Source organism: Leptodactylus fuscus, chromosome 11 (assembly GCF_031893055.1).
Source record: "Leptodactylus fuscus isolate aLepFus1 chromosome 11, aLepFus1.hap2, whole genome shotgun sequence".
Taxonomy (NCBI): domain Eukaryota; kingdom Metazoa; phylum Chordata; class Amphibia; order Anura; family Leptodactylidae; genus Leptodactylus; species Leptodactylus fuscus.
In genome coordinates, this window is record NC_134275.1 from 88,235,468 (window position 1) to 88,250,796 (window position 15,329).

At 42.8% G+C, this 15,329-nt stretch overlaps 1 protein-coding gene across 1 annotated transcript; it reads left to right on the forward strand.

Moving 5' to 3' along the window:
• Nucleotides 1–72: 72 nt before the first annotated feature.
• LOC142184247 (cytochrome P450 2F3-like) lies at nt 73–14,707 on the forward strand. The gene is made up of 10 exons (XM_075259015.1): nt 73–89; nt 278–455; nt 2,857–3,019; nt 5,689–5,838; nt 7,319–7,479; nt 7,877–8,053; nt 8,705–8,846; nt 10,963–11,150; nt 13,282–13,423; nt 14,526–14,707. Exons 2-10 carry the CDS (start codon nt 279–281, stop codon nt 14,705–14,707), a joined length of 1,482 nt encoding a protein of 493 aa, XP_075115116.1. The 5' UTR covers nt 73–89; nt 278.
• Nucleotides 14,708–15,329: the final 622 nt, after the last annotated feature.

Here is a 15,329-nt window from a genome sequence, read left to right on the forward strand (position 1 = left end):
CATCGCCCGCACTTTATAAGCACTAGAGCAATGAAATTCTAAATTCTTTCCCTATCAAGAAGAATCCTGACAGCAATACATGTTCTCAAGTAAGTGCTCCAGACCTTTCCTATAACCTATATGCTCCTATATGTTCTACTTATTATATATAGTACATACAGTAAGTAAAGTGGAATCCCCAAATGTAGTTCTGCTTGGATTATACCTGTATACTTTCATGTAACTCTATATAATAACACATATATAATGCTATATACATCTGTAACTTCCTTGGCAGGATGGATTGGAGCAGCACACTTCTTCTTCTCTTCATCTTCATCCTGTCTTATATCATCCTGAGCTACCGGAAGATCTTCAGAGAGAAGGCGACGCTCCCCCCAGGACCTCTGCCCATCCCATTGCTGGGGAATCTTCTTCAGATCGACACAGGGAACGTTTCCACCACATTCATGAAGGTGAGAGAGCCTTATGGATTGAGGGTAATGTAATGGTGGTAATGTGGTAACATTCTAACGTACATGGTAATAATGGTGACATATGGTGTAATGTAATATATGGTATGTCCATGTCGTAGAAACATCATTATGTAAGCTGTCATTATCCCTTTTTAAGACTTTCTATTATAAAATATGAATCATAACTTAATGGGGTTTTCTGGACAAAAAAAAAAAAAAAAAAAAAACATTTTTCCAAAAAGGTTATAGCTATTAATAGGTTAACAAGTGCACCCATATACCTTTAGTAGTGTTTCAAGTGATTTCTCTGGGAGCTTCCGGCATCCTCTGCATTTGTTTACCTGGTGTAGCTTCCTGTTCTGTTTTCCGACAACTACCATGATGCATTGCACTACACTCAGAGCTGACTCACACTACCTCCCTCTCTCACTCCATCACATCCAACCCTCATCATACTTTGGGCTCATTCACATCTGTGCCCAATCTCCGTCTGTTGGGTTTCCGTCTTCTGCAGACAGAAGACGGAAACCCAACAGACAGTGTTTGGCCATGAGCGCCGGTGAGCGTTTAGTGATCTCCGCAGCTAAAGTATTTTTTTTAACCGGACACAAAGTCCTGCATGTCCGACTTTGTGTCCGGTTAAAAAAAAAAAAAAAACAGGTTTGCCGCGGAGAGCACAAAACGCTCACCGGAGCTCAAGGCCGGACACTTTATAAACCCATTCAAATATATGGGTTTGAAAACTGACTGCGGGTTTCCATCTCCTGCCCAGTTTTGGGCAGGAAACGGAAACCTGCCGAACGGAGGCCGGGACACAGATGTGAAATCGGCCTTATTTGTCTTCCTGCCCAGATCTTTTGGGCATGGGACATCACTTCCTTCTGCAAGTCTGGCTCCTCCTCTTTGTGACATCTTCCAATGCTTGTGCAATAAAGCTGGAGTGCCGACGTGTTGTATGTGGCACTCTGGCTCTATTGCACAGGCATCGGAAGCCGACAGACGTCAAGAAGAGGAGGAGCTGGCCCCACAAAAGGAAGTGATGTCCCATGCCCAAAAAGATCCAGTCAGGAAGACAGGTAAGTATTGGGGTGGGGGGGGGTTAGTATAGGTGAAAATCATTTCCATAAAAAAGGAAACATCACATCACTGGAAAATCTGATAATGTACCATGGAGTCTTGGCCAGAAAAAGAAAAGATGTTGGAAGTTTTGCACGTTGGTGCCTCAACAGGGCAGAGGAACCTTTTTTTTTATACTTTAAGGTCTCATTTAGGTCTGCAGAATGAGGAGACTGAAGGAGATCCGGTGTGAGATCCTTCTCTCCAAAGAAGAAAATCTGCGATTGTGGCCAAAAGTTCTGACAATGACAAAAAATTTGTGTTTTTTCGTAGTGTTTCCTGATTGTGTTTGTTGGCTCTTTAGTCAGATATTTCAATGGTTACTGAAGTACAATTCTAAACATTTTCAAGTTTTTGCACTTTCAGAAGTTTTTGAATTTCCTAAGTTTCTACATCTCGTCATCTTTTTGATTCATTCGCAGCCTCTTTATTTTTTGGACATTTACGTCATGTTTATGCAAAGACTCAATATTTCCAGTGTTGACCCTTATTTCTATAGTTATTTTTGTTCACCCACTTCTTGAGAATTGACCACAGTTGGATTGAGATTTGGGAATTAGATGGCCCTGGACCCAAAATGTAAATGTTTTGTTCTCTAAACCATTTATTTATCACGTGGTCTCCATCATGCCAGGAAATGCATCATTCACCACCAAATTGCTCAGATATGGTTGGGAGAAGTTGCTCTTGGAGAATGTTTAGATGCCACATAATAAATTGCAGAGTTCTTAGGCCAAATTGTAAGTGAGCCAAAGCCCCTGCACAAAAAGCCACCCCAACCAGGAATGGGCTCAGGAGGCTGCTGCAGAACTACAACTTTCCAGAGTTTAGCAACAGTTGGGTAGTCACAGGTCGGAGGTCACCAGTCTACATGGTCATATCAGGCCTGAAAAGTGTTTCCACTTACAAGAAGAGATCATATACATATATTAAAGAGTATATAGTCATCCACATGGAAGTATATTTCTTGGTTAAGTGACGTCAGTGAGGAGAGGATCCGTGGTAAATTTCTGAAACTCCCCCCGTCATGGTACCAAAAGGTCTCTTATTTCTCCTTCTCCTGGACTTTGCCATGACCTTTGTGAAGATTCCCCACCATCCTGCTTGCTGAGAACCTTCTTCCTTTCTAGTTGGGCGGCCAGTGCTCGGCTTCTTCTATAAGGTTCCTTTAGTGTCGGCCATGTTTTCTCCAACCGTGTTTCTTCTTGATGGAATTTTATGTTAATAAACATGAGAACAGACTGAATGTCCTGACAAGTATATCGGGTTACATATGTGTCCACAGATGAAGGAGAAATATGGGCCGGTCTTTACCTTGTACTTTGGACCGAAACCAGGAATTGTCGTATGTGGCTATAAAGCGATGAAAGAAGCCTTCATTGACCAGAATGATGTATTCGGTGATAGAGGAGACTATCCAGTGTTCAGGAACTTCATAGGAGAAGACGGTGAGATGATGATGGTTTCTGATAACTGTTATCTTTAGTGTGGAAATAATGTGGAGCGGTAAGTCCTCACGCACGCGGCCATGTACGGTCTACGGATCCGCAAAAATGGCATGGATGACCCACCGATTGTTTTCTCTTTTTCTGTCTTAGATTTTTTAAGAGGTTAATGTAGAGGTTAAACGTACAAAGAACTATAGAAGTTTGGTATTGCCCAAAAAAATATCGGTAACATCATTTTGACCGAGTAACGTTGACTGAGTAAAGTTACACGAATATTGTTTTTCTCTAATTCCACCCCATTCGGATTTTTATTCCAGCTTCCCAGTACATCGGGCAGGATAATAAATGGCATAATCATAATGTATAATTTGTCCACAAAAATTAAGCCCCCATACATCTTTGTGAACGTTATGGCTTTGGAAAGTGGGGAGTAAAAATTGAAAATTGGCCGTGGTGGATTGGGGGTTAAACTTACCATTAGAGATGAGCGAACACTGTTCAGATCAGCCAATCCGAACAGCACGCTCCCATAGAAATGAATGAAAGCACCTGTGACGCTGACTTTTCCGGAGGCCGGCCGGCGTCACAGGTGCTTCCATCCATTTCTATGGGAGCGTGCTGTTCGGATTGGCTGATCTGAACAGTGTTCGCTCATCTCTACTTACCATCCATAATGTATGAAGGTCCACAGTAGGAGAAAGTCATATGGTGGGACATATGACAAAGACAAACTCTTGTAATGTACTTGTCCCACAGGGATTCAAAGGGCAGGGAGTGTTGTACAGTAGTGGATGTAGTGGCTGCCATAGTGGTGCTCATCCCCAACACCCACAAGGGTCACTTGTTTTAGCTAGAGATGAGCGAACACTAAAATGTTCGAGGTTCGAAATTCGATTCGAACAGCCGCTCACTGTTCGAGTGTTCGAATGGGTTTCGAACCCCATTATAGTCTATGGGGAACATAAACTCGTTAAGGGGGAAACCCAAATTCGTGTCTGGAGGGTCACCAAGTCCACTATGACACCCCAGGAAATGATACCAACACCCTGGAATGACACTGGGACAGCAGGGGAAGCATGTCTGGGGGCATAAAAGTCACTTTATTTCATGGAAATCCCTGTCAGTTTGCGATTTTCGCAAGCTAACTTTTCCCCATAGAAATGCATTGGCCAGTGCTGATTGGCCAGAGTACGGAACTCGACCAATCAGCGCTGGCTCTGCTGGAGGAGGCGGAGTCTAAGATCGCTCCACACCAGTCTCCATTCAGGTCCGACCTTAGACTCCGCCTCCTCCGGCAGAGCCAGCGCTGATTGGCCGAAGGCTGGCCAATGCATTCCTATGCGAATGCAGAGACTTAGCAGTGCTGAGTCAGTTTTGCTCAACTACACATCTGATGCACACTCGGCACTGCTACATCAGATGTAGCAATCTGATGTAGCAGAGCCGAGGGTGCACTAGAACCCCTGTGCAAACTCAGTTCACGCTAATAGAATGCATTGGCCAGCGCTGATTGGCCAATGCATTCTATTAGCCCGATGAAGTAGAGCTGAATGTGTGTGCTAAGCACACACATTCAGCACTGCTTCATCACGCCAATACAATGCATTAGCCAGTGCTGATTGGCCAGAGTACGGAATTCGGCCAATCAGCGCTGGCTCTGCTGGAGGAGGCGGAGTCTAAGGTCGGACGTGAATGGAGACTGGTGTGGAGCGATCTTAGACTCCGCCTCCTCCAGCAGAGCCAGCGCTGATTGGCCGAATTCCGTACTCTGGCCAATCAGCGCTGGCCAATGCATTCTATTAGCTTGATGAAGCAGAGTGTGCACAAGGGTTCAAGCGCACCCTCGGCTCTCCTACATCAGAGCTGAGGGTGCGCTTGAACCCTTGTGCAGCCTCGGCTCTGCTACATCAGAGCCGAGGGTGCGCTTGAACCCTTGTGCACACTCTGCTTCATCAAGCTAATAGAATGCATTGGCCAGCGCTGATTGGCCAGAGTACGGAATTCGGCCAATCAGCGCTGGCCAATGCATCCCTATGGGAAAAAGTTTATCTCACAAAAATCACAATTACACACCCGATAGAGCCCCAAAAAGTTATTTTTAATAACATTCCCCCCTAAATAAAGGTTATCCCTAGCTATCCCTGCCTGTACAGCTATCCCTGTCTCATAGTCACAAAGTTCACATTCTCATATGACCCGGATTTGAAATCCACTATTCGTCTAAAATGGAGGTCACCTGATTTCGTCAGCCAATGACTTTTTCCAATTTTTTTCAATGCCCCCGGTGTCGTAGTTCCTGTCCCACCTCCCCTGCGCTGTTATTGGTGCAAAAAAGGCGCCAGGGAAGGTGGGAGGGGAATCGAATTTTGGCGCACTTTACCACGCGGTGTTCGATTCGATTCGAACATGGCGAACACCCTGATATCCGATCGAACATGTGTTCGATAGAACACTGTTCGCTCATCTCTAGTTTTAGCCAATTTACCTACCATTATATTTTTTCCATGTGGAACGAATCATTTAACATGTTTTGATAGAAGATGGATCAGATCAATGGTAAGAGAGAAATGGAAGAACATTGATATAATGTGGGTGAGATTAGGTTACATTGTAATTGTCTCAGGGGTGTGTTGGATCTTTTTGTTACTTGTGTTCTCTTACCTCTATAGACATAGCGTTTGCCAATGGTGATGGCTGGAAACTTCGCAGACACTTCACTTTACTGACACTGAGAAACTTTGGCATGGGGAAGCGAAGTATAGAAGAGAGAATCCTGGAGGAGGGGCACTTCCTTATCAAAGGGCTGAAGGAAACAAAGGGTAAGGCTAAGAAATGGAGAGTAAGATATAGTGTATTATCTGTTGTGTCATGTCCTACAATAAGGCGAAGAGATACCAGAACATGGAGGTGTGGGGGGGCTAATAATATCTTATGAAAAATTGTGTATAGAGGTGGGGGCTGAGATTGTTCTATCTGTCCAGAGATGAGCAATTTGGAGACTTGCCAGACTGGTTATGTAAATACTATGCTCTGTGTATTGGGTGATGCTATCTTACAAAGGATGGGGACAGATCGTCTGGGACCAGGGGCATTGTTAGGAAAGGATCAAAGACCAAAGACCCTTTTAAAGATAAAGGGACAAGAGAAGGGTAATTAAGCTAATTGTCTCCAACAAGGATGTCTATTGTCTTTAGAATACCATGAGATAGACATCTAGGGTGTGTATTTGAGACATGTGCTGATGGCTGCCATTTTGTGAGGCCATGCGGCCATCATACCATGAGCTCACAGACTCCATTTTAGAGAGGCCATGTGTCTTCTACAACTCACACCCCCACTCAGCCCTCAGGGGGTGTGACCTCTGTCCAGTTTCTTATCCAATAGATATGCATCAGGGCTATTGTTACAAACTTCTCCACCAATGGATGTTACGCTAATTACACTAGCCAATCCTGTTCTGTCTATGCCATGGGATATATACTTTGTTCTAGCCACGATTAAACAGAACTCTTTTGATACACTACCATCTGTGTCTTAATCAGTTCTCCAGGCTTAAAGAAGATGGCTGTAGCCAATCTTGACCTGTTCATTAATTTTCCTTTACATACAGCATATCTCTGGGGTATTATGATTCCCCCGACATAGGTGAACAGCGGCCAACCCAAGTGTCGGTGCAGTAACATCAGCGGAGCTTCTCATTAAAGGGATTGTCCAGTTTCTGCAAATAAATGTTATTGTTTCTATAATGAAAAGCTTTACTGTTTTTCAATAGACTTTCTGTATACAATCCTCAGGGATATATAGAACTCTGCTTGCTGTCATCCACTCTGCTCTCTTCCAGTAGATAAAATCAGTCCATGATCATTTGATATACAGTCCCTGGTCATGTGATATACGGTCCCTGATCATGTGATGTACGGTCTATGGTCATGTAATATACTGTCCCTGATCATGTGATGTACGGTCCCTGATCATGTGATGTACGGTCTATGGTCATGTGATATACAGTCCCTGGTCATGTGATGTTCTGTCCCTGATCATGTGATGTACGGTCTATGGTCATGTGATATACAGTCCCTGATCATGTGATGTTCTGTCCCTGATCATGTGATGTACGGTCTATGGTCATGTGATATACAGTCCCTGATCATGTGATGTACATTCTATGGTGATATGATATACAGCCCCTGGTCATGTGATATACGGTCCCTGGTCATGTGATGTAGGGTCCCTGGTGCACAGCTCATTACAGGACAGATGTTTGATTACTAATATCTCTTTGTGACCTTTCTTGCTTAGGGTCTCCAGTCGATCCTACGAGATACTTGAGTCGCACAGTCTCTAATGTGATCTGCTCCGTGGTCTTTGGGAAGCGCTTTGATTATGGGGACAAGAGACTGACGGAAATAACTAATAGCATCAATAGCAACTTCAGTATCATGAGCAGCATGTGGGGAACGGTGAGTAGAAGGAAATGTTCTAGAACAACACTTTGATAGTCCGGCACTTGTAAATTCAGCAAACGTTATAGCCCGATATCAGCCTTAGCAGCCTCAGGGCTTGATGTTATGGATATGTACAATGTGGAATCTCAATGATCTGCAGCCAGGACCCCTGTAAGTGACCAAGCAGTTCCTTCTGGTTACCTTCTTTGATATAATATATATTTACCACCTGTATCGGCAGGTTTTTCCAATTAGAGACAGAAAGTTTTCATTAATCTCTAAATTAGCCGATTAGATTTCTGAGGCAGTAACCCATCTGACACTGCCAGACACAAAGCATTACATACAAGACCTAAACCAAACCCTCCAACAAGTAGGGAAATAGTAAGGATTTTCTTTTCTTGCTCCTCAGCTCTACAACATGTATCCGGGTTTTATGGAATATATCCCAGGTCGACATAAGAAGATATGGAGGAATTTCCAAGACATCTATGATATCACTGACGAGTTTGTCAAGGACCATGAGAAGACACTGGATCCAAAAAATCCTCGCGATTATATAGATTGTTTCCTCATCAAGATGAAAGAGGTAAAAACGACCAATTCTAAATTGTTCTGTGTTTGTCTGGTTTAGAAAACAAATTTTGGCTTTGTCTTAATAGTATGTTCTGACTTAGACCTTTACAGATGTTGGCCCTGATCAGGGGCCCCTTTAACCGCTAAAAGAGCAGCCCTTGCTTTGAGGAGCCGACAAGTTCTTGGATTACGTGGACATTGAGTTCAATGCAAATATCTCATTTCCTCTAAGGTTGGAGCTACAAGAAGACACCTCCATTTCCCCATAGATTACAACGGATCGTTTATACTAATAATCCCAAATTACAGCCCCCCCCCCCCCTCTACCCAGAATAAATAATCAGAATGGGGTGGAATTAGAGAAAAATTGCATTTGTATCACTTTCTTATGGGTTTTGTTTTTACAGCTACAATGTTACCGTCATGTTACCGATATTCCGTGCTCGTCACGATTATGGGGATAACAGTATTATATAGTTTACAAAGTTTATGACACTTTAAGACAAATCCAAAGGTTTGGAAAAAAAAAAGAAAGTTTTCTTGAAGTCTCCATATTCTGTAACGTTTCTATATGGCATCATTTTTGTGGGGCCCGATGTACTTTTAAGACTAATGATCTATATTTTGGAAAATCAGCAAATTTGGATGTATTTTATTTTCTTAGGAAGAAGGTAACCCAAACACTCCTTTCTATATGAAAAGTTTGGCAAGAAATGTACAAGATCTGCTCTTTGGTGGAACAGAAACTACCAGTACAACTCTGCGGTTTGGGATCCTGATCCTCATGAGATATCCAGAGATAGCAGGTGAACTCATATGAAGGCATATTATTGTCATAGAGGAGGGTCTAAGTCAAGCCCCCCTCTTTGGAGTGGAATGTCAGTAATGAGTGATATAGAGAGTCATCAGAACTAAGCTTTCCTTCACCTAGGGCAAGCATTCAGTTCACTTTCATCTAACAAAATTTCCTGACCAAATCAGAGTGGCTTGTTAACATTCTTACTTGACACCTAGCACCCAAGGTGTACAAGAACCAATAGGCTCTACCTAGGATGGGCGAACCTCTCAATATTAATTTCGTGTTTGGGTTCCCGGGTGATTCTGGGATGAAGTTCACCATGAACCACACATTCAACTGACTTAAAACATTGTGTAGAATACTGTCAGGGCCACCTTCCCCACAACACAATACATGTAGTGTCCCCTCCTGATAACCAGCCATGATGTCCTTATTGTGGTCAGGTTATCTTCTCATACATGTAGTGTCCTCCTGATAACCAGCCATGATGTCCTTATTGTGGTCAGGTTATCTTCTCATACATGTAGTGTCCCCTCCTGATAACCAGCCATGATGTCCTTATTGTGGTCAGGTTATCTTCTCATACATGTAGTGTCCCCTCCTGATAAACAGCCATGATGTCCTTATTGTGGTCAGGTTATCTTCTCATACATGTAGTGTCCTCCTGATAACCAGCCATGATGTCCTTATTGTGGTCAGGTTATCTTCTCATACATGTAGTGTCCTCCTGATAACCAGCCATGATGTCCTTATTGTGGTCAGGTTATCTTCTCATACATGTAGTGTCCTGCTGATAACCAGCCATGATGTCCTTATTGTGGTCCAGTTATCTTCTCATACATGTAGTGCCCTCCTGATAACCAGCCATGATGTCCTTATTGTGGTCAGGTTATCTTCTCATACATGTAGTGTCCTCCTGATAACCAGTCATGATGTCCTTATTGTGGTCAGGTTATCTTCTCATACATGTAGTGTCCTCTCCTGATAACCAGCCATGATGTCCTTATTGTGGTCGGGTTATCTTCTCATACATGTAGTGTCCTCCTGATAACCAGCCATGATGTCCTTATTGTGGTCAGGTTATCTTCTCATACATGTAGTGTCCTCCTGATAACCAGCCATGATGTCCTTATTGTGGTCAGGTTATCTTCTCATACATGTAGTGTCCTCCTGATAACCAGCCATGATGTCCTTATTGTGGTCAGGTTATCTTCTCATGCATGTAGTGTCCTCCTGATAACCAGCCATGATGTCCTTATTGTGGTCAGGTTATCTTCTCATACATGTAGTGTCCTCCTGATAACCAGCCATGATGTCCTTATTGTGGTCAGGTTATCTTCTCATACATGTAGTGTCCTCCTGATAACCAGCCATGATGTCCTTATTGTGGTCAGGTTATCTTCTCATACATGTAGTGTCCTCCTGATAACCAGCCATGATGTCCTTATTGTGGTCAGGTTATGTTCTCAGACATGTAGTGTCCTCCTGATACCCAGCCATGATGTCCTTATTGTGGTCAGGTTATCTTCTCATACATGTAGTGTCCTCCTGATAACCAGCCATGATGTCCTTATTGTGGTCAGGTTATCTTCTCATACATGTAGTGTCCTCCTGATAACCAGCCATGATGTCCTTATTGTGGTCCAGTTATCTTCTCATACATGTAGTGTCCTACTGATAACCAGCCATGATGTCCTTATTGTGGTCAGGTTATCTTCTCATACATGTAGTGTCCCCTCCTGATAACCAGCCATGATGTCCTTATTGTGGTCCAGTTATCTTCTCATACATGTAGTGTCCTACTGATAACCAGCCATAATGGAGCTTACTATCTACCTCTTTATTGTTGAGTAAGCTCCCAATTACCTGAAAGGTTCTTCAGCACAAGAATGAACACTTGCTTAAATATATTTTCACTCTTAATGTGGAATGGGAACGATGGTGTTATTGAAGCCCCCAACATCATTATTCCAGTCCATGGACACTCCAGTGTCGGCCGTGTTCAGTGTCACGTGAGGTTAATGTTCATCTTCCTGTTCCGATGACTTTTGGCTACATCATGAGTTACATAGACAGAATTCCTGTGCTGTGGTCACTTGACAACTTTCTTCATCCCAATCCAGAGAGAATGCAAGAAGAAATTGACAAAGTTGTTGGAAGAGATCGAAATCCTTCAATAGCAGACAGAAATCACATGCCCTACACGAACGCAACAATCTATGAAATCATGAGATACATTGACGTCATACCGCTCAGTCTACCTCACTGTACAACAACAGATACTGTGCTCCAAGGATTCTCCATTCCCAAGGTTTGTCTCCAATCAGCAACCAACGAAAATATTACATAACTGATTATTACGTATTATATATAATATATACAACTTCTATATTAGGAGAACCAATGGAAATTAGACTTTTAAATATTTTTATATATAAACTTGATTTGCTTTCCTCCCCTTTGTCTTCTGTACCTTTCCTGTATTTCCACAAGTTGCTCTATTACATTCTGAGAAGGTCTCGGGTTAGACTGCGATCCCTCCGCACACCTCTGGTGAACATTGCATTAACTATCAATACTTTACATGATCACTACTTAGCACAGCACAGTGTAGGGGAGATCATCTACAGGAGATCACAGCACGTACAGAGGGAACATTGCTCTCAGTAGTCTATGGGCAGCTATGGACACATTATAGAAGAAGGTCACAGCACAGTGTAGGGGAAGATCATCTACAACAATTCACAGCACAGTATAGGGGGAGATCATCTACAACAACTCACAGCACAGTGTAGGGGAAGATCATCTACAACAACTCACAGCACAGTGTAGGGGAAGATCATCTACAACAACTCACAGCACAGTGTAGGGGAAGATCATCTACAACAACTCACAGCACAGTGTAGGGGAAGATCATCTACAACAACTCACAGCACAGTGTAGGGGAAGATCATCTACAACAACTCACAGCACAGTGTAGGGGAAGATCATCTACAACAACTCACAGCACAGTGTAGGGGAAGATCATCTACAACAACTCACAGCACAGTGTAGGGGGAGATCATCTACAACAACTCACAGCACAGTGTAGGGGAGATCATCTACAACAACTCACAGCACAGTGTAGGGGAGATCATCTACAACAACTCACAGCACAGTGTAGGGGAGATCATCTACAACAACTCACAGCACAGTGTAGGGGAAGATCATCTACAGGAGATCACAGCACGTACAGAGGGAACATTGCTCTCAGTAGTCTATGGGCAGCTATGGACACATTATAGAAGAAGGTCACAGTACAGTATAGGGGGAGATCATCCACAGGAGATCACAGCACGTACAGAGGGAACATTGCTCTCAGTAGTCTATGGGCAGCTATAGACACATTATAGAGGAAGGTCACAGCACAGTATAGGGGGAGATCATCTACAACAACTCACAGCACAGTGTAGGGGAAGATCATCTACAACAACTCACAGCACAGTGTAGGGGAAGATCATCTATAGCAAATCATTGCCAGGTCAGGACACATAGTAAAGGTTGATCCTTTAAAGTGATGTAGTGTAGTGCCACATGTCTACGATAGCTCACAACCCACTTACAGTACCGTGTGGGGAAAGATCATCTACAGCAACTTGGTCAGCTCACAACACAGAGTAGAGACCTATTGTCTACAGTAGCTCCTAACCCACTTGCAGTACAATGTAGGGGAGTTTGTCTTCTACTATTCACTGCAACTTAGACATTGTTACAAATTTTATTTTTCTGTCCACATCGCTATTTGAGGGCTTATTCTTTGTGTGATGGGTTGTACTTTCAATTGCCGCCATTTTGGGTTATATATAATGTTTAGCTTTTAGTATTGTTTTCTTGTGGGTCCTTGTGAAGTAACACACAAATCTATCATCATTATTTGCATTTTGTTTCTATGGTGTTCCCTCTGCAGTAATCATGACCAGACAGCTTTATGCACAAGACACAGCGATGACAGCGATACCACAGCTTTATATTGGTTGATGTTCCGATTTACCACTTGTACAAATAAAATGTCACTTTTTGGAAATGTCCCACAAGGGAGCTTGAAGCTGGGATCTCAGAACCCCAAAGCAGTGTCCTATAACACATAGTATTGCAGAACGTCGAACATTAGTTCCTATGAGAACTAGCAATAGGCAGTCAGGAGGCCATGGCATGGCATCTTATCCTAGGGGGTCCGAGGGGTGGCAGAGTGTATAGGGGCCATCTTTCCCCAAACTCACTGGATGGCGTGATTGCTATTGATCACGGCATCCAGGGGTTTAATCCACCAGAGACAGTGTCTCTTCTTATGTGCTCAGCCGATGCAATAGTACGGCACAGAGCTGGAACTGGTTAATCGGACACACAGAATCATCGACATGTTTTCACTCTTATTTTGTAAATCCATGTTCTGCTTCCTTTAGGGCACATACGTCTCCCCACTCCTGACCTCCGTTCATTACGATCCCGAATATTATGATGAACCAGATAAGTTCAACCCAAACAATTTTTTGGATGAGAAAGGCAACTTTAAGAAGAATGACGCTCACATGCCCTTTTCCGTTGGTAAGAGGACTTGACTGTCTTGACTTGTCTGTCTCGGTTTTTGTCCAATGTTTGTTTTGTTATTTAGTCCAAATATAATGAGACATTCTTTGTAATACTTTAATGATGTTGCAGTGTTTCTTATAGACTTTGAGATGGTGGTCAACCCTTCTTTAGGTTACTTCAGTGCATTTGGTGCCACCAAGTATTGGAATGGGCACGTTTCACCAAAATGGTCTATTTTTTAAATTACCCTTTTATGAGAAACACATTTTTTTTAGAATAGAATTTTTAATGATTTTAATTCTCCATTTCACTGTATTTAAAAAAAATATATAGAAATTTTCACTCTGCCCACTAAGTCTTAGTAGCAGGCTTGTTAATTTTGTAGGGTTGTATCGCAATAGAAGCAATAGAAGCCTCTTCAGCAATTCCCCAGTAGCTGCTGGAAACCTTGGAGAAAGGGGAACAAGAGACAGTGAGCCCTAAGCTGAAGCCCCTCTCTGTCCCTTCCTCTTGCCGGTCCTATCCTAGGTAATCGGTGGCAACTTGGAGACGATCCCTACCTATATACATGATACACAAAATGCAGACAAATAAGGCAGATCAGCTAGCCAGGGGTCAGTAACAGTCGAGCAATGAAGTGTCAAAATGGAATCCAAAAGAGTAGTCAATAGGGAAAGCCAGAGGTCAAGAATCAGAATATAAGTAATAACAGCGAGAGGAAAAAGCCAGTATGCACAAGACAATAGCAAGCACCAGTGTGAATGTGAGCCAAGACTAAATAGGGAGGAAGAACCCGCCTTGTACCTGATAGGAAGGCAGTTGTCAATCACAGAGCAAGACTAAGTTAACTATTAGAGGAGCAGAGGGAAATGAAGGTGAAGGAGATGGGTGTGGTGGGAAATCAATTACCAACTAGAGCCGTGTTCACACAGTGTAACCAAAAACTCTAACCAAGGAATTAAACTGCACACGCCTCCTGCACCGCAGCATGCGAGCAGAGGGCAGTGCAAGGACCCAAACAGGCAGAGACGTTACAGCACATGTACAAAACTCTCCCATAGATCTCATTCAGCCATCTCTAACCATTACTAATGCTGTCTTTATGATTTTTGGACAGGAAAACGAATCTGTCCTGGGGAGAGTCTGGCCCGGATGGAGCTGTTTCTCTTCTTTACATCCTTGCTGCAAAATTTCACCTTCAAACCCATAGTCCCAAATCATGAATTGGGTATTAGACCAATAAGCACCGGCCTTGGCAGTATTCCTCCGCAGTACAAGTGCTGTTTTGTACCACGTTAGTCTCTTGACGCCTCAGAGAAGATTGCACAGCTTATATAATATTATCTGCAATATAAAATAAAAAAAAAACATTGATTTTTTTGTATAGAAATGTCTACAATCCATTGAATGCACTGTATTTTATAGGGATGCCTTTGTTTATACGGTAGATGATACTATGTAATGTAAATGGATACATTTGTATTTAGTAACAATGTAGTTGTCTCCTATCTGTATAGTAGAATTGTATAACCCATGGAATAGTCTTGTATAATGTATCTATGGACTGAATAGGACTAAGCATGGAGGCAAGCTCGGCCTCTGTAGGGCTGTACAATAGGGGTATTGGGGGGGGGGGGTAAAGTTGGAGTCAATGAGAAAGTGCTTACCCCAACTCCAGCCTCAGAATTAAACAATGAAATATTCTAGATCATTGTAAATAAGTTTCCTGCTGGTTTATTTTGATAGGGATTTAGAAATGTTCATTATATAAATATACGCTGTGTTCTATGAATCTTATCTATATAAGAGTGATCCATCGCTTTCCTTGGCCAGTTGGTGGACTCTCTAATATGGAGCTCTCTCCCTCCAAAGCTCTTATATTCTCCAGGGTCCTCTCAGGGTCTGGTTTGGACTCTTCTGT

What these genes read in the sequence shown, in the direction of transcription:
- LOC142184247 (XM_075259015.1), top strand. Translation starts at nt 279, where the DNA reads ATGGATTGGAGCAGCACACTTCTTCTTCTCTTCATCTTCATCCTGTCT. An exon ending in GAACTTCATAGGAGAAGACG is followed by an intron (nt 3,020 to 5,688) that starts GTGAGATGATGA and finishes TTACCTCTATAG; the next exon opens with ACATAGCGTTTGCCAATGGT. An exon ending in AAGGATTCTCCATTCCCAAG is followed by an intron (nt 11,151 to 13,281) that starts GTTTGTCTCCAA and finishes TGCTTCCTTTAG; the next exon opens with GGCACATACGTCTCCCCACT.